Source organism: Pristis pectinata, chromosome 8 (assembly GCF_009764475.1).
Source record: "Pristis pectinata isolate sPriPec2 chromosome 8, sPriPec2.1.pri, whole genome shotgun sequence".
Lineage (NCBI taxonomy): Eukaryota > Metazoa > Chordata > Chondrichthyes > Rhinopristiformes > Pristidae > Pristis > Pristis pectinata.
In genome coordinates this window covers 70,169,285-70,193,890 of record NC_067412.1, presented here as the reverse complement: position 1 = coordinate 70,193,890, position 24,606 = coordinate 70,169,285, and the positions used below count along the sequence as shown (strand labels likewise).

The window sequence follows — 24,606 nt, the reverse complement described above, 5'->3', positions numbered from 1 at the left end:
ACGGTGGTCATTGAGGCTGGTCACCATGCTCTTCTTAGGCACTGGTACAATAGATGCCCTTTTGAAGCAGGTGGGAACCTCAGACTGTAGAAGCGAGAGGTTGGATATGTCCATAAATACCCCAGCCAGTTGGTCTGCACAGATGGTCTTTTGAACTCAGCCAGGTATGCCATCTGGACCGGTGCCCCGACCCATACGATTTGAATGGGAATGTTTGCCAGTGATGTTTGCAGTGTCCAGTTCCATTTGCAAGCCACAAGCATAGAAAGAAGCCAATACCTATATGCAATAAAACATAAAAACATTCAGTCAGATAACATTCACACGATTCCAGTGCAAAGCAATGACCATCTCCAACAAAGTACAAGAGAAATCAAAGTAGGATTAGGCTGGACATCGCATCAAGCCTTCTCCATCATGCTGTCAGAGCATGGCTGATTACAGAAGAATCAGAGAGGAAGTGAAAATTAAAAATGGATAGAAAAAGAGCACATAAGAAAGATCAGCTGCACACATAATTGGGAATTCAGAAGTATCCTATAGGACCATAAATAGTAAAATGGTAGTACATAAAGGAGTGGAGCCCATTAAGGACAAAAATGGGAATTTGCACTGTTAAGGTTCCAAATGAGTATTTTACATCTGTCTTCACCAGGGAAGAAGCTACTTCCAAAGTAATAGTGAAAGAGGAGAAAGTTGAGATGCTGTGTATGTTAAAAATTGATTGCATGGAAATATTAGAAAAATTGGCAGAACTTAAAATAGGTAATCACCAGGACCAGATGAGATGCATCCTAGGATTTTGAGGGATGTATGGGAGGAAATCATAGTAGCATTGAGTATAATTTTCCAGTGAACCTTGGATATAGTGGTGCCAAAGGACATGAGATTGGAAATGCTATTCCCTTATTCAAGAAAGGGGGTAAGAATAAGCTTGCCAATGATGAGCCAGTCATTTTAAACTTTGTTGTGAAAAAGTTTTTAGAAACACGGATCCCAGACAGGAGTAATAGAGGAAAATGGATTAATTAAAGCAAACCAGCACAGATTTGTTACAGGCAAATTATGATTGATTTGTTAATAGTTTTTTTTGTTACAGAGGGAGTTGAGAGTAATGCAGTCGATGTGTACACTTCCAGAAGGCTCTTGATAAGATATCACATGCTGGCTTACCAGCAAAATGAAGTGTTTGGCATAAAAGGGACCAGAAGCATGGATAGTAAGTAGCTAAGTAACAGACAAAAGAGGGCTGTTTTTGGACTGGCAGAGAATAAATAGGAATGTTCTCTTGAGATTGATGTTGCTGTCATTGCATTTTTTGATTTATATTACTAATCTAGATTTGTGGGTGTAAGCCACAATATATGGTTCTATGGTTTAATCTAAATTTGTGGATGAAACAAAACTACAAAGAGGGTAGTGATAAATTGCAGCCGGTTATGAACAGGTTGGTGGAATGGCCAGATGCATAACATGAAGTTTAATGCCGTGAAATGTGAGGTGAGGCATTTTAATAGGAAGAATGAGGAGAGACAAGATAGAATGAAGGTTCCTGTTCTGAAAAGGATGTAGGAACAGAGGGACCAGGGCTATGTTTGCACAAATCATGGAAAGAAATAGGGCAGGATGGGAAAGCAATTAAAAAGGTATATGCTTTCCAAGCTTTATTAGTAGAACCATGAGCCAAAAGCATGCTCTTAATAAACACTGGTCTGACCAGTGGAATACTGTGTTCAGTTTTGGTCGCCATATTGTAGGAAGTGTGTGAAAGCTTTAAAGATGGTCCAGGAAAGAATTATGAATGTGTTTACTGGGATTAGGGATACAAGGATAGATTAGAGACACTGGGACTGTTTTCTTTAGAGAAAAAGAAAGCTGATGGGACATTTGATAGAAGTACGATGAGGGGTCTAAACAGTAGATAGAGGGAGGTTGTTCCCTTTGGTGGAGAGGTCTGGAACTAGAGGTCACAGATAAAAATGAAACGGAAACAGAATTAATAGAGACACAAGGAAAATCTTTTTTGTTCATCATGTGGTTGGAATCTGCAATGCACAACTTGTAGATGTGGAGACGTGCTTCATTTTTCCTTCAAGAGGTAATTGGTTAAATAGATGGTGAAGTAAAACTAGCAAAGCTTTCTCCCCCTCAAATTCAAAAATGGATATTTTTTATTTGCTGCTAATAGACCTTGGCAATAACAAAGAATCCACGTTATTCCATTCTTCTCCTGCAAATCACACTTTCAGAAGCTACTGAAAGATGTAATACTGATGAAGAGCTCATTGCTAGAACAAAGATTTATTCTGCCTAATGTGAGGCTCTGTTGCCAGACATGAAATCTCTGTGTCAAGTATCCAATGACAAATCCAGAAATAATGGGAATGTATGGAAAGATTTGCCTTAAGGTTATGTTATTCCACCATGGTTTTCTCTGTGGTAGCTATTCAAAGTAAGTCAGGGTGGGTGCATTGCACCTACTGGAATTGCTATACCAACAGGATCAATCCCCTGAAGGCAAATGGTTCCTTCTATTACATGTCTAAAATATTTCAATTAACTGTGACACCTAGAGTCTTGCGGTCATTTGGCTCAATATTCATGTAGCCAGATTCAACTTTGCAAATGACAGTCAGCAAGATATGTTTACAGTGTTAGGTTAAATACCATGCTAAGCATAATGGGCAGATGCTGAACCTTTTCATGTTGCGGTTACTCGCTACACTTTTGAAGAGTCAATCAATATGGGCCTCCTTTTTCAGAATTGTGATTTCATGCTTGCACCTGAAAGCCAGTCACTCAAGTTCTATGCATCATATCAGGTAAGGGAAATTAAAGTAGAACATTAGACTCATCAAGGCACGATTTAAAAATGATCATTGAAGAGCCCTACCAGTGTAGATGCATTGCCATCATTGACATGTGTTGCTAATGAAGTTCTGTGTTCCCAATGAAGCCATTGTGATGACTTGTGGACCATTGATCTCATTCCCATGGTAAGAGACTCTGCAATGGGATATGAGACACCATGGTATGTTTCTGTGAATGAAATAAAAAGATCAAGATTCAAGTAATCTTTACTTCTGCCACCATAAGGGCTGAGTCTACCTTGACATTAATACATTGAGTTATTAAAGTGCAAACCATGCATGACCGTATCAATTGGAAGCCTCCTTGTTCAGGACCAGTGAATAAAAGCTTGCATTTCCAGTGAGTTTAGTTAATTGTCTACACTCTTCTATAATATTGCCTTTCCCATCAGTTTGCACAGAGCAACATTCAAAGAGAACAAATGGCTTTATTTTTACTACGATGAAAGCAAATGCCCTAGTACCTTCGTTTCAAGGACCTGTGATCTTTTCACAAGTTGCAAAGACTGAATCTGATGCTTTGGATAACGCATGGCCACTCATTGTTATGCAGAATTTCTTTGTTGCATGTGAAATTTCAAACTTAAACAAAATGTTTAAAAATAAAATGACTTATTAATATTTAAACATAAATGCCCTTTGCTCTAGAGCAACTTTAACAAAATAATAAAACAAAACTTATTGCATAGTTAAACCCTAGTGGTTTCCTTCCATGTAGCCTTTACTGTTACGTCATCATGTTGCATCACTCCTACTGTGGTTGTCACCTTGCTATTGGCAAGCTGTCTGTTTTCTGTGATATGGGAAACAGTCATCTGTGCTGTACATCACTGATGAGCTCTTGTCCTAAATGGCCAACTGCTGTTTTTGACCAGAAGTGACTATTAACTGGATTAGGTGGCTATGGGTAAAAAAGAGTGTATTGCCTGAGAGCTTGTGGTGGCAGGAGAAATCCAGAGGAAGATTAGGATTTTTAAACTGCTCAATACTATGGGAGTGTATAAGGGTTGAGTAGACAGCAGGTATGGATTTGCTGTAGCCCCAGATCGCATTCCAGTTAAGACAGCCCCCAAATCCCTGCCTTCAGCAATGAGCACTTTCCGCAAAACAGCAGTCTATGCTCTGTTGATTGCAGTGTGATGTCTCTGTTGCTGCAGAACAGGGATCTATTCTCCTGGATACAAATTTATTTGCAGCTAGCTTACAGTTAGCAGAACTAATCAGTCCGGGATTCCACAGTGACATGAAGACTTTGAATGGCTTCAGCCTGCACTTCCAAGGAAGCAGAAATCTAATCCATTGTCCAACCATCACTGATGGCTTGCACAGAAGTGTATATCACCTTCATTGTAGATATAGTTTCTTTGGGTCCACACAACCTCTTGCAAGACATAACAGATGGATTCCTTGATGCTTCTGGTCATGTACATTTGATCTGACAGACTGGACTATGGATCAAGTATTTCATGGTGCATCCCACATGCCATCCCCTGATTGCTTCCCTCTTATATTCTGCATGTGATGTCCTTTGGAGCAGTACTTTTGTGTGAAGTCACCTGACAAGTCAGCACAGCAGAATGACTTTCCCTCCTGTCTGACTGCAGCCCACTTGTGCAAGGTGTCAGCCTTAATGAAAGTATGTCTCTATCCTAGGTTTTGCTCACATTGTGCTGGTATTTAGCTACAATGCCAAACTCACCACCAAACCAGCTGCTGGCTGATTATTTTCAGGCTTTTCCTCCTGCTATGCATGGACCTCGAGAGTTGGTAGGGAAGGTGATTCTTCTCTGTTATTTCTGCAGTAATAAGGATTCAAAAATATCATGGCAATGCTTCCTTTGTATTCCCTTTGGAATGTATTGAGCAGACACATAAAATCTTTTATACAGACACTTCCAAATAGGAGGAATTGATGTGGAAAAAGCATAAGATACTTGTATTCCACGGAGATTAGGAGCCTGATCTGCAGACCCTTGTCAGTGAATGTTAAGGAGGAAAGGGTGTCACAGTCTGGCCATAGTGAGTGTGAGAATGGAGCTTGATGACAGTTAAGTGTGACAAGATAGGAGGAGTGCTGGGGAGTGCACAGGACCAAGATCTGGTGTCCAAGTGGTCATAATGTGCAAACTAATAATGTCAGTAACCAGTTTTGGGTCTTGCCTTCACATTGCTGGAGAGGTCATGATGCCCTCTGGTGCACTATTCCATATTTCTTGGGGTGCTGCTGTTGGAGGTAGGCTACACTGCCACTTCCTGGTAGGCACATTAGGCTGTTCTAAACAACCTGTGCACCCTTCCCCCATCCCTTTCGTGAATTATCTCCATGAGAAGTCCATGAAATTTGGACTCTCCTTCTCTCTTGCCTTTCTCTGCATTGTATTCTGTGTAAAACCATGTCAGCGTTGATGCCCATGAGCCACAACAGAAGGGAAAGTGTCAGCAGCTACACACATTTCTATTGGGAGCCTTTTGTAGGGTATGCCACTTTCCAAATAATGGAAATGTTTGGGGAAAAATTGAAAATTGTGATCCTTTGAGAACTTCTAAACTAGAGTTAAGGCAAAATGCTACTTGGTCTTAGTACTCCAATTTGGGACAAATGAATTTCTAACTCTCATTCTTTTAAACCATTCTTAGCTTTTCTAACCAGGTGAGAAAACATAATTCTTGATTGAGATGATTTTCCATTGTTACTATGTGAAATGAAAGAAAAGTTGAGAAATCAGAGATGAAGAGGTGGCAGGGTTCTTAGTTGATTCACTCTGCTACTGAGGGTCACTGTTTCAGTAGACATATGATCCATTTCAAGAACTGCAGTCATTGATAAGAAGAGAGGAAAGTGCTACCTCAGTCATGTTTTATATGTTCATATTTGTTAAATGATTATTTTGCTTTTATGTGAAATGAGTTGGAATCATGGATGTACTTGATGCAAACTTGAGAAGAATGTTAGACAAAAGGTATTCATGACATCAGTTGAATGTAAATTACAGGGAAGCAAAAGACGGTCAAGCAGTCTCGAAGTGAGCCAGAGAGAAAGTGAAGAAGATGTCTGTTCATCTGAAGGACATGATGGGGAAAGAAGAAGCAGACGGCTGAGGACACCAAAGACTGAATCCCCTTCCAGGACAGCAGTGCAAGATAGAGGTCGAACTGGTATGTAATTGCCATACTACTTGCATGTCCCTTTGAGCAGTGAAGTGAGCCTAGGATAGGAAATTGCCTTAGTTTTAACATGGGAGGCCTACTTATTCTTTTATTTGTATGGCCTGGCAGGAAGCCCACAATAGCATTTCCATTCAGATTCCAGTTAAAATACCATCATGGTTCACTTAATACCTGAATTTAGAAAAGGATCCATCAAGTTGAGGTGGGTGCCATTGCCAACTACTGATTCAGGCAGTTTTTATTGGGTAAATAAGTTCTCCATCATCTAAGTTTCTGTCATGTGATTGGGATCAAAATTCTCTCAAAGAATGCTACAAAATTTTGAAGACACTTTGATGAAGAAAACCGTGGTTATCTTAGGAATGTATAGCCATTATGGAAATAAAATGTACTAAATAGAAAACTCCTCGAAGATTTCCAAAAGATCGAAATATATTTAAGCTATTCTTTTATAGGTGATCTCAGGACAATGATGAAGACATTGCAGTTGACATTAATAGCTCAGATTTAAGAAGTATCAGCCAAAATCTTTGCTCCTACTAGCTAATCATTGAGTCGTACACCACAAAACAGGCCCATTGGTCAATCACGTCCATGCTGACCATCAAATGTCCATCTATACTAATTCTATTTTAGCAGCACTTGGGCCATAGCTTTCTATGCCTTCATGATTCAAGTGCTTGTCTAGGTAACTTTTAAATGTTGTGACAGTATCTGCCTCCACCATTCCCTCAGGCAGTGTGTTTATAACTCTCTAGGTGGAAAAAGTCTTCCTCTGATCCCCTCTAAACCTCTTGCCCCTCACCCTAAACATATAGCCTTCGGTTTCAAACACTTTTGCAATGGGAGAAAAGTTTCCTACTAATTATCCTCGCTATGCTTCTCATAATCTTGTAAACCACTATCAGGTTTCCCCTTAGCCTCTTCTGCTCCAAGGAAAGCACACCCAGCCTATCCAATGACTCCTCATGATAGAACCACTCCATTCCAGTCAACATCCTGTTGAATCTTCTCTGCACCCTCTCCAGTGCAATTGCATCTTTTCAATGACCAGTGACCCTCAGCTGCAAAATATTTTGGGCGGACCAGAAGTCCTGAATACAGCCCAGAACCTGAATTTGGTAGCTACCTATCCCAATCAATCTGCTTCAGATATGGAGGCACAGCCAAGCAAACCCTCCATACCTGAGATGCCTTGTGAAGCAGAACAGGCTGCTCTTGGCAATTGGGTCTCAGGGAAGTATCCTTGTACATGAAACTTGGAAAGCTGGCATGCAGGCACAGCAATTAATTGAGAAAGTGGGAATTGTTGTTTGTATTGGAAGGGCAATGGAGTACAAAGCTGGGGAAATCTTGCTACAATTGTACAAAGATTTGGTGAGACTGTTTGTGTCTATTTGCTTAGTAAGCAGTATATGTCCATTGAAGGTAATTCAGGAAAGGTTTACTAGATTGATTCCTGGAATGAAAGGACCTTGTGGAGAATAATTGAGCACAGTGCCTGTGCTTATTGGAGATTAGAAGGATGAGAATTGATATTATTGAAACATACTTGATTCTGAGAAGCCTTTCCAGGACAGATGCTGTGAAGATATTTCTCCTCATGCGGAAATCTGGAACTAGGGGTCTTTGTTTCAGATAAGGGTTCACCAATTTGAGATGGAGTGTGGAGGAATTTGCTCCTTCAAGCGATTGTGAGTCTTTGGAATTCTCTATTTAAGAGAGCTATGGAAGTTGAGTTACAAATATATTCAAGGTTGGAATAGATATTTTTTGGATGAGAGTGAAATCCAGAGTTACGGGATCAGACAGAAAAGTAGAGGCCAGGATCGGAACAGACCTGATCTTATTCAATGGCAGAGCAAAATTGAGGGGTCTGATGACCTACTCTAGCTCCTATTTCTTATGTTCTCATGCCCTGAGAATGCACTGATGGCCTTTTTGATAGTTTGCAACTGTTGGACACCTTTGAAATATTTTTAAATGTTGCTTCCTTGCCTTCAGCAGAATAGAGACCATAATTTTCATGGACTATTTGATTATAACTGTATATATTTACAGTGGCATGCAAAAGTTTGGGCACCCCTGGTCAAAATCTCCGTTACTGTGAATAGTTAAGTGAGTAGAAGATGAACTGATCTCCAAAAGTCATAAAGTTAAAGATGAAACGTTCTTTTCAACATTTTAAGTAAGATTACGGTATTATTTTTGTTTTGTACAATTTTAGAGTGGAAAAAGAAAAGGAGCTCCATGCAAAAGTTTGGGCACCCCAAGAAATTTGAGCTCTCAGATAACTTTTACCAAGGTCTCAGACCTTCATTAGCTTGTTAGGGCTATGGCTTGTTCACAGTCATCGTTAGGAAAGGCCAGTGATGCAAATTTCAAAGCTTTATAAATACCCTGACTCCTCAAACATTGTCCCAACAATCAGCAGCCATGGGCTCCTCTAAGCAGCTGCCTAGCACTCTGAAAATTAAAATAAATGATGCCCACAAAGCAGGAGAAGGCTATGAGAAGATAGCAAAGCGTTTTCAGGTAGCCGTTTCCTCAGTTCGTAATGTAATTAACAGGAATGGTGGAGGTCAAGTTGGGATCTGGAAGACCAAGAAAACTTTCCGAGAGAACTGCTCGTTGGATTGCTAGAAAGGCAAATCAAAACTCCCGTTTGACTGCAGCAGACCTTCAGGAAGATTTAGCAGACTTTGGAGTGCTGGTACACTGTTCTACTGTGCAGTGACACCTGCACAAATATGACCTTCATGGAAGAGTCATCAGAAGAAAACCTTTCCTGCGTCCTCACCACAAAATTCAGAATCAGAAGTTTGCAAAGGAACATCTAAACAAGCCTGATGCATTTTGGAAACAAGTCCTGTGGACTGATGAAGTTAAAATAGAACTCTTTGGCCGCAATGAGCAAAGGTATGTTTGGAGAAAAAAGGGTGCAGAATTTCATGAAAAGAACACCTCTCCAACTGTTAAGCACGGGGGTGGATCGATCATGCCTTGGGCTTGTGTTGCAGCCAGTGGCACAGGGAACATTTCACTGGTAGAAGGAAGAATGAATTCAATTAAATACCAGCAAATTCTGGAAGCAAACATAACACCGTCTGTAAAAAAGCCGAAGGTGAAACGAGGATGGCTTCTACAACAGGATACTGATCCTAAACACACCTCAAAATCCACAATGGACTACCTCAAGAGGCACAAACTAAAGGTTTTGCCATGGCCCTCACAGTCCCCCAACCTAAACATCATTGAAAATCTGTGGATAGACCTCAAACGAGCAGTGCATGCAAGGTGGCTCAAGAATCTCACAGAACTAGAAGCCTTTTGCAAGGAAGAATGGACAAAAATCCCCCAAACAAGAATTGGAAGACTCTTAGCTGGCTACGGAAAGCATTTACAAGCTGTGATACTTGCCAGAGGAGGTGTTACTAAGTACTGACCATGCAGGGTGCCCAAACTTTTGCTTCGGGCCCTTTTCTTTTTTTGTTATTTTGAAACTGTAAAAGATGGAAATAAAAAAGTAATCTTAAAATATTGAAGAAATGTGTCATCTTTAACTTTATGCCTTTTGGAAATCAGGTCATTTTTTACTCACTTAGCTATTCACAGTAACAGAAATTTTGACCAGGCGGTTCCCAAATGTTTGCATGCCACTGTATCTCTGTAAAACATAGAAGCATAGCCTTTAATGTGTGAATCACGTAATTCATGAAATTCAACCCAGCATATTCTGGTTGTGATATGTGCTAGCCATGCTTCAGATTTTTGCTGTATATGATGCTTATTGAGCGATGTTATCAATTCTGTATTATTCATTTTGAGCTTCAGCAGCTGAAATTAGGTCATGTTTTTCATTTTTGAGAAAATTATCGGCCACTCACATTGAAATGTAGGAACATGATAGAAGCTGGATCAAGCCATTTGGCCCCTAATGTCAGCTCCGCTATTCAATAAGATCATGGTTGATCTTTCATCTCAGCGTCAGTTAACCATGCTCTACAATGAAACTTCCAAGAGGCATGCATATAGCTGCCCATGATGGCTGACCAACTTCCACTGAGTTCTCAAGCACTCTCCTTTACATGCAGTGGCAAAGAAATAGGGAATTACAACTTTTTTTTTAATCGTCGAAAGATAAGGCAGCCAATCAGTCCTGTTGGTTCAGTTGCTGAGAGGCACCAGGTAGAGTTTCATTAGCAGCAGCTTATCTCATTCCTCAGTATACATAGAGAAATCATTCATTGCTCCTGGAAGGCTCTTTACAGAGTGGTGTTGTAATTAAACATTCTCCACTGAGAGATGTATAATTGCTGAACTCATAACTGTTCAAGCCTGGAAAACCAAATCTGTGACTCTAATAAATTACTATAGGCTCAGCATCTGTATTGCAATCCTTTATTTATTTATTTATATATCCGTTTGGGGTTTTTTTGGGACATGGACATCACTGACAGGGCCATACAATTTGAATAACTATTGGGGTGCAACATTAAGTCAAGTGGATGTAAAAGTTGATGGAATCTGAATCATTACACATTGAAAGTCTGAATGTGAAACCAACATAGAAGGCTGTTCATTCAGTTGAAGAGCTTCACCACCTCATAAGTATACAAAATGAAGAATTAATCCTTAACTGAGCTGAAAATCTTAAGATTTGCACAGAGCATAATGTCAGCATCTATCCATTCATCTGTTCCATTTGTGGTTAATCACATTTCTTCAGAATGCCTTCATTGGTGGATCATCATACAAATATTGCCTTAAAAAAAGATTCACTAATGGATTAGCATGTACTTTCTCCTAGGGTAATGTAAGAATCTGCCATTAGTAGAATGTAGCATGGTAAGAACAGATATATACATAGAAAAACATACAATTTTAGTATTTGGCAAATTACTACCGAGTTTATTTTGCATTAATGCTGGATAACTCACTTTATCCGTTCCTTTACTCTGTTGAAGTGTAATCCTAAAGTGGTAGAGGAAGTTGCAAAAAAAAAATTACCTTCACGATGTGTCTGCTTTCAAGCACATTGAGTAAGTAAGTAAGTGATGAAAGTTACACAGGCAAAGGTCAGCATGCATGCACCATCATTTGGAAGCCTTCCTCTTCATGTGCACTTTCCAATGAAGTGTTAAGACTGGAATGATCATACAGAAGATTTTCTGGAACATAAAAGTAACAGCAGCAACAACAAATGAAACTTAGTTTGATATTAACTAATTACCCTAATGATTTTTCCTTTGTGAAAGCCTTCCAAGTGCTCCCCAAAGTAGCTGTAGCCAGTCTGTTTTAGTTGGTGAGTCTACTTACCAGTAGACATGGCAGTAACCCAGTACACATGGCACTGCAAGATCCCTGCATTCAACTCTGGCCCTAAATAAGCCAGCAGTGACAAGAGCATCTCAGACTGAGCCATCAAAGCATGGTTATGGAGCATGTGCAAGGGCATTAACTGAGAGTGGGTGGAAGGAGATTCATTGATTTTTCTTTTGTGTTTGATGCCAATATACCAGTGGGGATAAACAGGCTGTGAATCTGCTGTGACCAAGTTTACATTTGAAGTCTCCAGACCCATAACACCAGTGAAAATTATTTTTTGCATGGCAGCAGTGTGCTGTCTGTTGTTTGCTGTTTGGTCTAAATGATAGAGCAATACAAATATACTCACTACACTGCTGAAGTTTAGAGAGTTGCCTTATCACAAGAATGGGCCAACACTATAATGAGTCAATAATAATTTCAACATGAATTTAATTACTAAAATGTTATCATGGATTATGAAAGGTAAATTGTGTTAGACAAAACTGGTTGTGGCTCATAGAATAGATAAGGGCAACTTGATGGGCTGAATGGCTCCTTCCAGATCCTAAGGAAATAAATAATAGAAATATGAGAAATGATTATAGTGGTTTACTTGAACTTTCAGAAGCTTTTAGATAAGGTAACAGACGAGTTTATTAAACAAACTTAGAATACGTGGTATTGGGTGATATACAGGTGTGGATTGAGGATTTGTGAAGGAACAGAAAACAAAGTGGGAAATGAGTTATTTTCGGGTGGGATGACTGTAACTAATGGAGTGCCACAGGAATCAGTGCTGAAGGCCCCAATATTCACAATCTGATCAGCGATTTGGATAAATTGTTTGTGTAATGTATCCAAGTTTGTTGATGATACAAAGCTGGGTGGCAGTATGGCCTGTGAAGAGGATGCAAGAGGCTTCAGAGGGATTTAGACACATTAAGTGAATGGGTAAGTACATGGTAGATGGAATATAATGTGGGAAAATGTGAGGTCATCCAATTTGGTAGAAAAAGTAGATAAGTAGAGTATTTTTTAAATGGTGAGAGATTGAAAGATATTGGTGTTCAGAGAGATCTGAGTGTTCTTGCATCATAAATCACTGAAAGTTAACAAATAGATACATCAAACAGGAAAGGTAGGTGGTATTATGGCCTTTGTTAGAAGAAAATTTGAGTACAAGAATAGAGACTTTTTTTTTCACTTACATAGGGTTTTGTTGAAACCGCATCTGGAATATTTTGTACAGGTCTTGTCCTGCTTATGGAAGGATATACAGGTCATCCCTAGGTTATAGCAGAGTTCCATTCCTGTGAACTGTTTGTGAAACAGTTCGCACGTTGGAAATGTGGCTATGAACCAAGTTCCCAGGCAGCAGAAGATGCCTGCAGCCTTCCAGCAGCTGGCAAATCCATGCCGCCGGTCTCCCAAATGGTCGCTCATGTATACGGGCTGTACATAAGTCGGGTGTTCATAAGCTGAGGAGGAACTGTACTTGTGGTTAGGAGAATGCAGTGAAAGTTCATGAAATTGATTTCTGGGATGGTGGGTTTGTCATATTATGAGAGATTAGCAGACTGGTCATATGTTGTCTGACTTTGGAAGAATGAAATATGATTTCTTTGAAACATACTAAATTGTTTTGTGGTTTGCCAGAATAGATGTGGAGATGATGTTTCCCCTGGCTGGGATATATAGAACTAGGGGGCCACAGTCTCAAGATAAGGAGTAAGCTATTCAGGACGTATTCTTCGCTTAGTAGGTAGAAAATCTTTGCAAATTCTGTACCCAAGAAGGCTTGTGGATATTCAGTCAGAATATATTCAGGAAAAGGTAGGTAGATTTTCAGAACTTACTGGCATTTTACAAAATTGACTGTAAATTACCATTCTGTGCTGAATCCTTTTCTTGCTTGTATTAAGATCAAACAGTTTTTGCTTTGCTCTCTGAAAAGTTAAGAACACCTTGCTATTGCCCAACCAAAAAGGTAGACAGTTAACTTGTTCTGAGAATTCAGTTAAGCTGGCTTTGATGACATAAGTGAAAGTTGCTTGCTTTATGTTGTCAAGCACAGAAAACGTATTCTGAAGAGCACTCCTCTTGTGCTATAGTTTTTAATGATTCCAAAATTATGAGAAGTGTTGTTATAAAACTGGTATAACAGAGGAGGTGCAGAAAAGGTTTTCAAAGGTGACATTAAAACACAAGTTATAACTATCAGCTATAATAAGCAGGTGGTGCTTTTTACTGTAGCATAGAGAAGGCTGAGGTGGAACCTCATGGAGATCTTTAAAATACCAAAAGCTACGTTCTTTAATTCCAATGAATAATTTTACTGCTTAATCTTATGTTTTTCTCTTGAAAGTTTAATCACTATTCTAATCCACTCATCAAAAGAAATTTTGTTCCAAATTGTACTCTTTTGACAAAAATAAATTTTAGGTAGCTGATGTCTTTGTAAAATTGCTCAAATGTAGAAATCCTGCAGAGGTAGTTAATTATGGCATAAAATGTAAAAATTATTGTCTTTTGTTTACTTTCCTAGATTTTACTCTGAAAAAAGGCAAAAATAGTTTTAAGGACTTCATTCCAGTGGTGTTGAAAACTAGGACCCGTAGTCAGTCAGGTGAGTAAACTTCTCTTCGACCAAGGAAAAATAACTAGAATGCTCCTGATATTTTTATATGGATGTGTGAATACTTCAACAAACACAATAAGACAGGCAACTTTGTTTTCATTTTGAAAGTTACAGCACAAAGAAAATTTTATGCAGTGATGGCAAAGTTATGTTTAAGTTTTCTTTTAGATTATATTAATAGCTACATCTTTCAAGTCATGTGTTTTCTCCATTCCTGCTGCAACCCATCTGTTGCTATGTCACCTTCATTTCTAAATGTGCCCAAACCAATATTTTCTTGGTCATCTTTCCCTTTTTTTCCTGTCCGTAGACTTAAGCTTATTTTATAGTCCCCACCTCCACTTCATTGCATTTTCCCCCAGTGCAACTTTTAAATTTCATTTGCAGGTCTGAGTCAAATTATTAAATAACGTTACCCTGCTTCCCTTAAAGATTATACTTGGTCTTAACTTGATTAATAGGTCTGATTCCAGACTCGAGCAACTCTGTCCTGCCCTTTTGCACTTTGACAGGAGTGCCAAGAATCTGGAATTTGGGGCTGTCTGGTGGCTTCGAGAATCTCCATTAAGATGTCGCAGGCCAACTACATGACTAGATCTTTCCCTGCTTTTCCCCATACTCTGTGAATTGATTGCAAGATTGTAGAGGCAGCTGGTAATGAAAAACAGTTCGGTGAAATTACACTAGATGGATATTTTACTTCAGTTGCAAAGTAATTTAGACATAATCTTGCAGCTTCAGATCACAGTGATATGATATTCCCAAGTCACAAGCTAATTAAAATGTCTATATATTTCTTTCAATGTTTATGTTGCAGAGAGTCATTGCGGTACATCAGTACATGTGAGCTGTGATCAGGCAGACATTTCATTGGGGGAAAGTCAGCGTATGCAAGAGGTAGTGGAAGATGATGTAAAGAAGAATTCAACGGGTCAAGAGCTATTTAAAACGGAGGGTAAAGAGACCAAAGAAGAAAGTGAGGTGGGAAGAACTGCCAATTTGATTACTGAAGTGAGTGAACAGGATAGTTTGGAACCACGTGACTTGAGTTGCCTCGTAGACACTGATGGGAATTATAAAGCTAATAATAAACAAAATCCCACCATTAAGACACAAGCAAGAGGCAATAGAAAAAAGTTTCGGAATGAGGTAGATTCTGAAGTATCTTTACACAGAGGGGAGAAAAATCAAGATGGCATCGGTTCACAAACAAGAAAGACAGTTACTACAGGTAAAGTTCAGTGTCTTTTAAAAAGTGTATGCATTGCCACCTTACTTTTACTGTTCTTTATTGATAATTGACTCCCGAAAACTCGTCGTAAGAAGTGCTGTTTCTTTGCTGCGAAATAGTTCTAGCCACAAAATTGTTGAAGTTCAACTGATCCTGCTGTTTGGCTCAGTAGGGAATTGATTATGGCAGGGATCATTCCAATACCATTCACGCAAAATGCTTCATTTAATTGCACAAGTTACCTCAAAAAGCTGTCAGGCATTTGAGAGTTTGAGTAATGTGGATCCATTTCCATCACTGACCCATACTTTAGGTTTGTTATATGTATCTATGGTATGATAGTGGATAAAAGACTATTGACTGGAAATTTGTCTGTTTGGGACCGTTAGACAAATGATGAGCATTTGGACCAATTTTGCCTGCCATGAAAAAGTTGACAATTGGAAAACTTTTTTTGGGCTAGGCTCTGAAAGGGATTGGGCAGAAGGTTGCCAGAGGGATCAGAGCACAGATGGGCCAATGGCAATTATGGCAGCAGAAGGTGTGAGGCTCTGTAGTTAGGGCACTGGAGGGTGAATTGTGGGTGGTCAGAAGATTGGGAGAAGGAAGGACAGTGGGGCTCACAAACTGGGGATAGAATGTGGGTGCAACCAAGGGGATTGCCATGGATCGAAGAGAAAACCAAGTAAATGGAATGGCTATCAAAGGATACAGCAGGATATAGATCAGTTACAGATATGGGCAGAGAAATGGCAGATGGAGTTTCATCTGAGCAAGTGTGAGGTGTTGCATTTTGGGAGGTCAAATGTAAGGAGAAAGTATACAGTTAATGGCAGGACTGTTAACAGCATTGACATACAGAGAGATCTTGGGATCCAAGTCCATAGCTCACTGAAAATTGCCACACGAATAGACAAGGTGGTAAAGAAGGTATATGGCAAGCTTCCCTTCATTGGTCCGGGCATTGAGTATAAAAGTAAGGAAGTCATGTTGCAGCTGTATAAAACTTTGGTGAGGCCATATTTGGAGCTTTGTGTGCAATTCTGGTTGCCCCGTTACAGAAAGGTTTACCAGGATGCTGCCTGGATTAGAGGGCATGTACTATAAAGAGAGGTAGGACAAACTTGGGTTGTTTTCTCTGGAGTGTGGTAGGCAGGGGAAAGCTCTGATAGAAGTTTCTCAAAGTATAGATGTCAGATACTCCAGGGCATGCATTTAAAGTGAGAACAAAGAAGTTTAAAGGAGATGTGCGAGGCAAGTTTTTTTTTACACAGTAAATGGTAGGTGTTTGGAACAGGCTGCTAGGCGTAGTGGTGGAAGCAGGTACCATGGTGGCGTTTAAGAGGCTATTAGACATATGAGCATGCAGGGAATGGAGGGATATGGATCATGTGCAGGCAGAAGAGATTTAATATAAATTGGGTATCATATTTGGCGCAGGCATCGTGGGTAAGAGGGCCTGTTGCTATGCTGTACTGTTCTATGTTCTATGAACCTTCCTCCTTTTACTGCAATCCATGGCTTTGCAGGTGATCAGATGGGCTTACTTTAATGGTGAAAGGAACCTTAAGTGTTTCTGCATGAGTGGATGAAATTCCAGAAGTGGCATATTGGCATGTGCTCTTTCCTTTGGTGGCTATGCACATGTTTGGCCTCCTCCATGTCCTAGCATAAAAACCACATGGAGGACCTGGATGGAAAATGATAGACTTTGCATAACTCACAGTATTTCTTCCATTTTCCATTATTTACGCTGAACCTGAATCACGAAGCTGACAAAAGCTTGAAACTGCATAAACCACTTCCTAGGCACATGTTTTTTTTAACTCAGTGGAATTTGGTCATTTTAGTGGCTTCCAGCCACTGACAAAGTATCAGGTGCCTCTAAAGCAAATTCCACAGATCCAGAGCTAACTCTTACAAAGGTTGACAGTTAGCACAAAACAATATAAGATTAAAACTAAAGCATTGCTACAAGGATAAGCTGTGTCTTATTTGGGAAACCTCTTTGAAAGATATCTTCATGAACTTTTGGTGCATTACGTCTTGACTCACCCCACCCTTCAAACCAACATGCACAAAATCTTTTTTTTAAAAGAAGTATCTGCTGTTCCCCGTTAGCCACAGCACTGACCTGAGCAGTGGAACTTGCTTATCACGATACAGAAAGAGCCATTCGGCCATCATGTCCATGCCAGCTGTAGGCAGAGCAATCCCATCAGTCGCCTCTCTTGGTTTCCCTGTACCCTTGCAACTTAATCTCCTTCACATGACCATCAACTCTCCTTTTGATTGTTATACTACTAACCTACATCAGGGGGTACTTTACAATAACCAACTAATCTGCCAGCCCACCTTTGGGATGTGGGAGGAAACCGAACCACCCTGTAGAAACCTATGTTGTTTTGAGGAGAACATGCAAATTCCATACAGGCAGCACCCAATTTCAGAATTGAACCTGGATCACTAGAGCTGCGAGTCAACAAAACTACTGCTTTGCCACTGCGTTGCCCTAATTTTAATAGGTTCAACTTCAGAATTACCCGAGGTGCTGTCAGATGCTAAGTTGGCTTTGACTGGGTTGACTCATACAAGTTGTTTCTTCGCTGAAATTGATAAACTTTCCCATTTCTGAAGAGGTGAACATAGTTTTATGAAAGGGACAAATTTGCTGGAGTTTTTTGAGAATGTAATAAATATGGTGGATTAAAAAAAACAATAGATGTGTATTTGGATATCCCAAAGGCACTCAGTAAGGTGCCATATAAATGGTTACTTCAGAAGATAAGAGTGCATGAGGTTGGGGGAAAATGTCTGGCATGGAAAGGGAAGTGGCAAACTAACTGAAAGCAGAGAGTATGGAGAAATAAGTTATTTTCTGCTTGGCAAACATGGGATGCTGCAGCAATTTTAATCTGGGGCTTTAGCTACCTATAATCTATTAATAACTTGGATCAAGTTTCCTACAGCCATATTTGCTGATGATACAAAGGTAGGTCAGTTTGCAAATTGTGAGGAAGGCACACAGATCCTGCAAAGGGATGTAGATATTGTGTGGGCAAGAACTTGGCGGATGGAGTAGAATGTGGGAAAATGTGAGGTTATCTATGTTGGAAAGAAGAATGAAAAAGACATTTTAGGGATTAAGAGTACAAAATATTGCTGGATCTGGAGGATCCAGTACATGAAACATTAAAAGATAGCATGCAGGTATAGCAATAATTAGGATGGCTAAGGAATGTTGCCCTGCATTGTAAACATGAAGTATACAGTTAGAGAAGTTTTGATGCAAGTTTAAAGGCTTTGTTGACACTGCAACCATAGTACTGCATACCATGTTTATCTCCATATTTACACAAGGATATATTTGCATCGGAGATAGTGTAGTGAAGATTCAGGGAGTTGAATCTTGGGATGAAGGGGTTGATAAGTGAAGAAAGGTTGAGCAGATTGTGCCTATACTCATGAAGAATGAGAGGAGATCCTATTGAAGCACTAAGGATTCTGAAGAAGATTGACAGGTTAAATGTTGAGAAGTTATTTCCCTTAGTGACAGAGATTCAGAATAAGGGGACACCTATTTAAGTAAGGAGAAATTTCTTCACAGAGCATCAGAATTTTTGTAGTTCTCAACCCTATAGCACTGTGGAAGTGGAGTCATTGCATATATTCAAGGCAGAGATTTACAAACATCTAAACCACAAGGAGCCAAACGGTATAGGGAGAGAGCAGTAAAGGTGTGTTGAGGCCATTATTTGATCAGCTGTGGTGTTATTGAATGGTAGAGCAGGCTCAAATGGCCAAATAGCCAATTCTTGCTTCTGTTTCTTAATTCTTAAAAGAAGGAAGAAAAAGACATTTGGAGAAGAATGTGAGAATAAAAAAAGGGGATTAATGTAGGATTAGTGTAAATGAGTGGTTGATGGTTGGTGCAGACTTGGTGGACCAAATGGTCTGTTTCTGTGCTGTATCACTCTGACTCCTGACTAATTTCAGACATTTGTTCATGATTTAGTTGCCCATCGTGTGGTGTGCTGACAGCTCATACCTTGCCGTGTGTATATTTGCCAACATTAATTGTCAGTTGGAGAACAACTACAAGCACTGACTGATTCAAGTAAAAATGCTGAAGTGATCTGTTCAAGCATTTTAGTATAACATCATACTGCACAATCTGATATTACAAAAGATTATACTCCACTGATGCCAAAAGTGGATTTTAGCTAAAAGTGTTTTGACTTCCAGCGTAGATACAGTTTCATAAGAACTTAAAAATCTAGAGCAGATATGGAGCCTGGTCAAGTTAACCATATTGCAGTTTTCTTTTTAGGCATATGGACACCACCTACTTCATCACGAAAGAGGCTAGCTCCTTCAACCACATTGCCTAATACTGACTGGAACCTGAGTGTCAGGCACAGCACTCCTGTGTCAGGAAGTGTACGGAAACTTAAAGAGCCTTGCAGCCCAGGTGCTCTCAATTTGTCCCACATACAAGAATCTCCAAGTGAGTACCAGCCTGAAAAACCATCAGGAAAACGAAAATGTAAGACAAAGCATATTAGTGGGCCCCTGTCATCGGAAGAAGGTGCAAACAATCAAGGAAAGCACAAGGTAAATAATTTATAATCGCTACATTTACAACTTAGAATACTGTGTAGCCACATTGTTTTGTGCCTTAGTTAAAGGAAAAGAATGCTTTAAATGAGATATTAGGAAAGTACATCAAAAGCTTGTTGAAAATTATGGGAGTTGGTGGGGTTTAAGGTTAGAATTTCATTGAGTGCTGCCAAGACAGTGGTGGGTTGAAGAAAATGGGAAGTATGCAAGAGGTCAGAGCCAAAGGAATGGAGAATTCTGGAATCTTGTAGGGCTCATAATGTTAGTGATGGTGAAGTGTAAAGCCACAATCTAATTCAAGAATAGGGATGATTATTTTAAATTGGAGCCCTGTGCCTCAAGAGGGCAGGATGATGGAAAGGTGTATTTGACGTGTAATGGGATACAGCACCAGAATTGCAAGTGGCAAGTTGTGGAGTTCAGAGGGTCGAGGGGCAGTAAGAAAAGCATTAGAAGTAGTTTAATCTGGAGTGGCTGTAGCAAAATCATAGATTTCAAGCTACCTACTCCATCTGATTTTAACAAAATGAAATAGGACATCAGTCTTGATATGTTAACGGATCAGCACAAAAACTTTTGAGATTTAAGCATGGAAATGATATTGAGCAATGTTGATGTTCAAATATTAAGCCTGTTTGTATAAAATCATAATCCACATAATTTTCTTATTGTAAATGAGATATTGTTTATTATAAATGAACCAATTTAAAATCATCAGTGTGTAGGTTCAGCAATCGACCCAGTTATAACCATCTGCATCATTTCCAAGTTAAAAAGGCAATGTAAAGGAGTACATTGAGTTAACTGGTAAGGTTATATAGTATAATTCATTTCTTTGCTCCATTAATTGATCTATTAAATGTTTGTTTTCTATTAGATTAAAGTAAAGCAAAAACGCTCCCTGAAGCGCTTAGCATTAATGCTGGATTCTGATTGGAGCCCATCACCAAAGAAGAAACCTGATTATTCAGTCCGCTGGAAAAAGAAGACATCCTCAGTTACTCCTGTTAAACATGCAACAGGGTCACGGTCACCATCTGCTCAAGCAGAGACATCCACAGGACAGCAGTCTCAATCTGAAACGCGAAAACTAATAGTAAATAAGAATGCTGGTGAAACCCTGCTGCAGAAGGCAGCACGATTAGGCTATGAGGTAAAATCTTTAATAATATAATTTGATAAGTGACGTGTTTAGGTTTGTTAATATCTTTTTTTTTACCTTCCAGACTTCTCCTCGCCTCTCAGCATTACCTTTTCACATACCTCTGTTATTAACAGATTGAAAAATGCATTGTGCATGCTCTGCCAAGTTGATTCCCTAAATTACAGATGAGTTCTAATTTCTAGATGAATGAGATAATAAAATATGATGACAAAGCAGAAACAAGCCAACCATTCCACCATATGAATTTTAATTTTACTGCTGACTCATTCCTCTTGGGCAGAGAGTGTGAAATAACTTTTTATATCTTTGTAATAAAGTCTGCTATAATGTGCATTGTCTCAAAAATATGCCTGACACCAGTAGAGTGCTTGCCTCACGGCAACATGTAGCAAAATCTAGTAAGTGGATTAGAGAGAGAAAAACAAAAATCACAAAAAAATTGTTTTTTTATGTTTTGAAGTGTCTGTCCTTATTTCAGGCAGAAATCCCACCTATTGGGAAATTGGACCAGAAACTTAACAATTCGCCTAATTTCCACATTGTATTCTGCACATGTGGCACATGTTTCTCACTTACTGACACAAATGGAATCAAAAGGCCACAAACCCCAACCTTCATTGCTCACTGTTGAACAAGTAGTACATCTGACAGTAACCATTTGAATTAATGGGTCCCTACTGGGACTTCCATTTGTTTCTTTGCTGACTCCTTTATATTGATTTCCTATGTGCTGTGCTTATGCAGGCAGGAAGCATTGACAAAGATTGCAGCGTCTGTGTACTATATGCTGCAGTCTGTGGCCCTGATGTTCGCTGAAGCAGCCTGATCACGGCACAAGGTCTGATCAGACTGTGCCACAGCGTGGGGTGGAGTTGGAGGCCAGTTCCCATACTGTAACTCTTAAATCTTTCTCTGGTCTACTTTTTCCCTACTACCTTGATTTCCTTCTCTCTCTTCATTTCCAACCCTTGCCTGCACCCCAGCCCTCAGCCACCTCCACTGTGTCGCTGCCACAGAGATACCTCTTCAAAAGCACTGACTCACTTCGGCCCATGTGTAACTGAAACAGCAGATATTTTGTTTTTATTTGCCAATATTGATTTAGCATTAAAACAAAAAGTAGTTGCATTTAATGCTCTAGAAAAAAATGGATGAAGTCCAATTCGGCCTTAGTGTTTGAAAAGTTAATCAACCTAGTAAGTGGTATATTCCTAAATATCTGGCATTTTCAGTGATTAAATTACTGGCTTTTCAGCTTTACGTTCCGTACTCAAATCAGTCGACATAACACTGTTATGTTGACAGTTTAATGTCTATGTATGAGCATGCTACACAAGGAAAGTCTGAATCCAGTTCCAAGCAAACATGGATCCTCAAGATGAGTCTGTTGCTATGCCAGGAACATTTGCCAAAAAAGAAATGCTAATCCCATTCTGAGGAATCACAAAGCAAATCAGAATAACCTTGGAGAATTTTCAATTGTGCAGCAGATTTGAGCACAGTATGGGAAGCTTTGCTTTGCAACTGACCATAGTGAACACCAGTACTCAATGTCAGAGTTTCCAAAATGGAAAAATTTTGAGGACTGAGAAGCCTTCTCAACTGGCTGAGTCCTAATGATTCTGAAGGCTTCTCTATCCAGTTTTTCCTTCCACTGGCTTTTTAAAATTGAAATGCTGAAACTCTGTCTTATTTCCTGACAGTAACCAGCTGCCATTGCAAGCAAGATGCACTGCTGCATACACCGGTTCTATTTACAATTGTTGACTGCATTAAAATGCTAGTGAGGAAAAAACCAAGAAGGAGATACCTCCAAGAATATTTTAACCCTATTAGGTAATGAGCCCTTGATATAATCGGGCACAATGGTAAATTAAAGCATTAGTTTGGTAGAATAGGTTAATTTTTTATAGATGTAAAGATTTAGTAATGAAACTAATAATTAATTCAAATTCTTGCTAATCAGCTAAACAATTTTTGCAGTTTTTTTTCTTCACCGTTCCCGTCACATAAGCAGAATAGTAACCAATGAAAATAATTTAGAAGACATTAATAGTGATTATCTGATTAAATTAAAATTCTTTCTCACCATAGCATCTTGTGAACTCATTTTAACTGTTGTAGTACATATGAACTGCCACATGGGATCACTGTTGCATTTATGAAAATTGTAGTAGCTGGAACTAGGCCACAGGATACAGCAATTTCAGATTAGTGTTCCAAAACAAAATAAAAGCTAGTTTATGATTTATTTTTTTCTAGTAAAGATGCACAAAAGAATGAAACTAGGGAGTGGATACTAAATGCAATGCCTTTTGGAATGTAGTTTTCATAAAACTAAACTATGTTCCAAAACTCAATGAGAAATTCATTAACAAATATGAACACTTGAATTATCAATTGCCAACAGCATGTTTTCTGTAAAACTGGAAAAGTTTTATTTATTAGTGCTGATGCTGCTGCCTCTTTTAACATTGGATTATCCTGTCTAGAAATTAGATCATGTATCATTGTTTATTTCAATGCTATGCAATCGAAAATGTAGTTATCATGGGATGAAACCATCTACAAAGCACAAGTCAGGAGAATGATACACTTACCTGGATTGCAGTTCCACCAACAGTCAAGAAACTCAACACCATTCAGGATAAAGCAGCCAGTTTGTTTGGTATCCCATCCACTACCCTCAACATTTGTCCTGTTTACGACTTTTGCACTGTGGCTACAGTTTGTACCATCTACAAAGTGCACTCTAAATGGTTGCTTAGACTCCACACCTGCAATCTCTACTATTAAGTAGGACAAGGGCACTGGTCACATTGAAATACCTCCACTCTGCAGGTTCTGTCCAATCTGCACTCCATCCTGATTTGGAAATATATTGCTGCTCTTTCCTTGTCACTGGGTATGAATCCTGGACTTCTCCACTACACAGTATTGTGGGAATGCTTTCCGTGGAAGTTCTGCAGTTGTTCATTCATCACTACCTTCTGAAAGACGATAGGGATAGGCAATAATGCTGGCCTTATTAGCAATGCCTCTTTCCTAGAAAGTGAATAATTTTAAACTATGCATCAGTGGTGTGTCTGGGTCATTTTGCATGGATCCAGAATTTGACTGAACAACTCCTAACCTGACCTGCACCTGTGTAATCAAGTCAGAACTACATCAGATTGTTTTGTTCTCCATATAGTGTTCTGTTTGGAGCATGGCAGGGAAAATGAAACCACTTTATCCCAAGAGTGATACTCACATGCTGTGTCAGGACGTCTTTAATAATTCTGAAAGATGCAATGCACCTATAATAAACAACTGCTTCTGCATGAGTTTTCCATGCTGTCGGGGGACCACGTGTTATTAAAAATTTGGATGTGCCATGCAGGAGTTGCATATCATTGATGTCACTGCGTATGTCCAGGGTTCTTCATTGTGTTAGTAATGTAGACACATGGAAAACCCAGCAAAAAAATCATGGAATTGATGGAGATTACAATAAATGAATGATATTTCTTTCCAAGTGACTTTTCATTTAAATTGAATTAAAAAGAGCACAAACATATCTTCCATTTTATATTACAACTTTCACCACCTTAGGCTCCACCGA

At 39.3% G+C, this 24,606-nt stretch overlaps 1 protein-coding gene across 8 annotated transcripts in view; it reads left to right on the top strand.

Moving 5' to 3' along the window:
* bcorl1 (BCL6 corepressor-like 1) overlaps nucleotides 1-24,606 on the top strand; it is a 183,144-nt gene that overhangs the window by 128,595 nt on the left and 29,943 nt on the right. For 7 of the 8 annotated variants that reach the window (XM_052020783.1, XM_052020782.1, XM_052020780.1 and 4 more), the window contains 5 exons: nucleotides 5,864-6,026; nucleotides 13,894-13,974; nucleotides 14,804-15,217; nucleotides 19,536-19,831; nucleotides 20,715-20,990. In XM_052020783.1, coding sequence (XP_051876743.1) covers nucleotides 5,864-6,026; nucleotides 13,894-13,974; nucleotides 14,804-15,217; nucleotides 19,536-19,831; nucleotides 20,715-20,990 — 1,230 coding nt within the window. The remainder of the gene's footprint in view (nucleotides 1-5,863; nucleotides 6,027-13,893; nucleotides 13,975-14,803; nucleotides 15,218-19,535; nucleotides 19,832-20,714; nucleotides 20,991-24,606) is intronic. The other variant, XM_052020779.1, reaches the window with a different exon arrangement.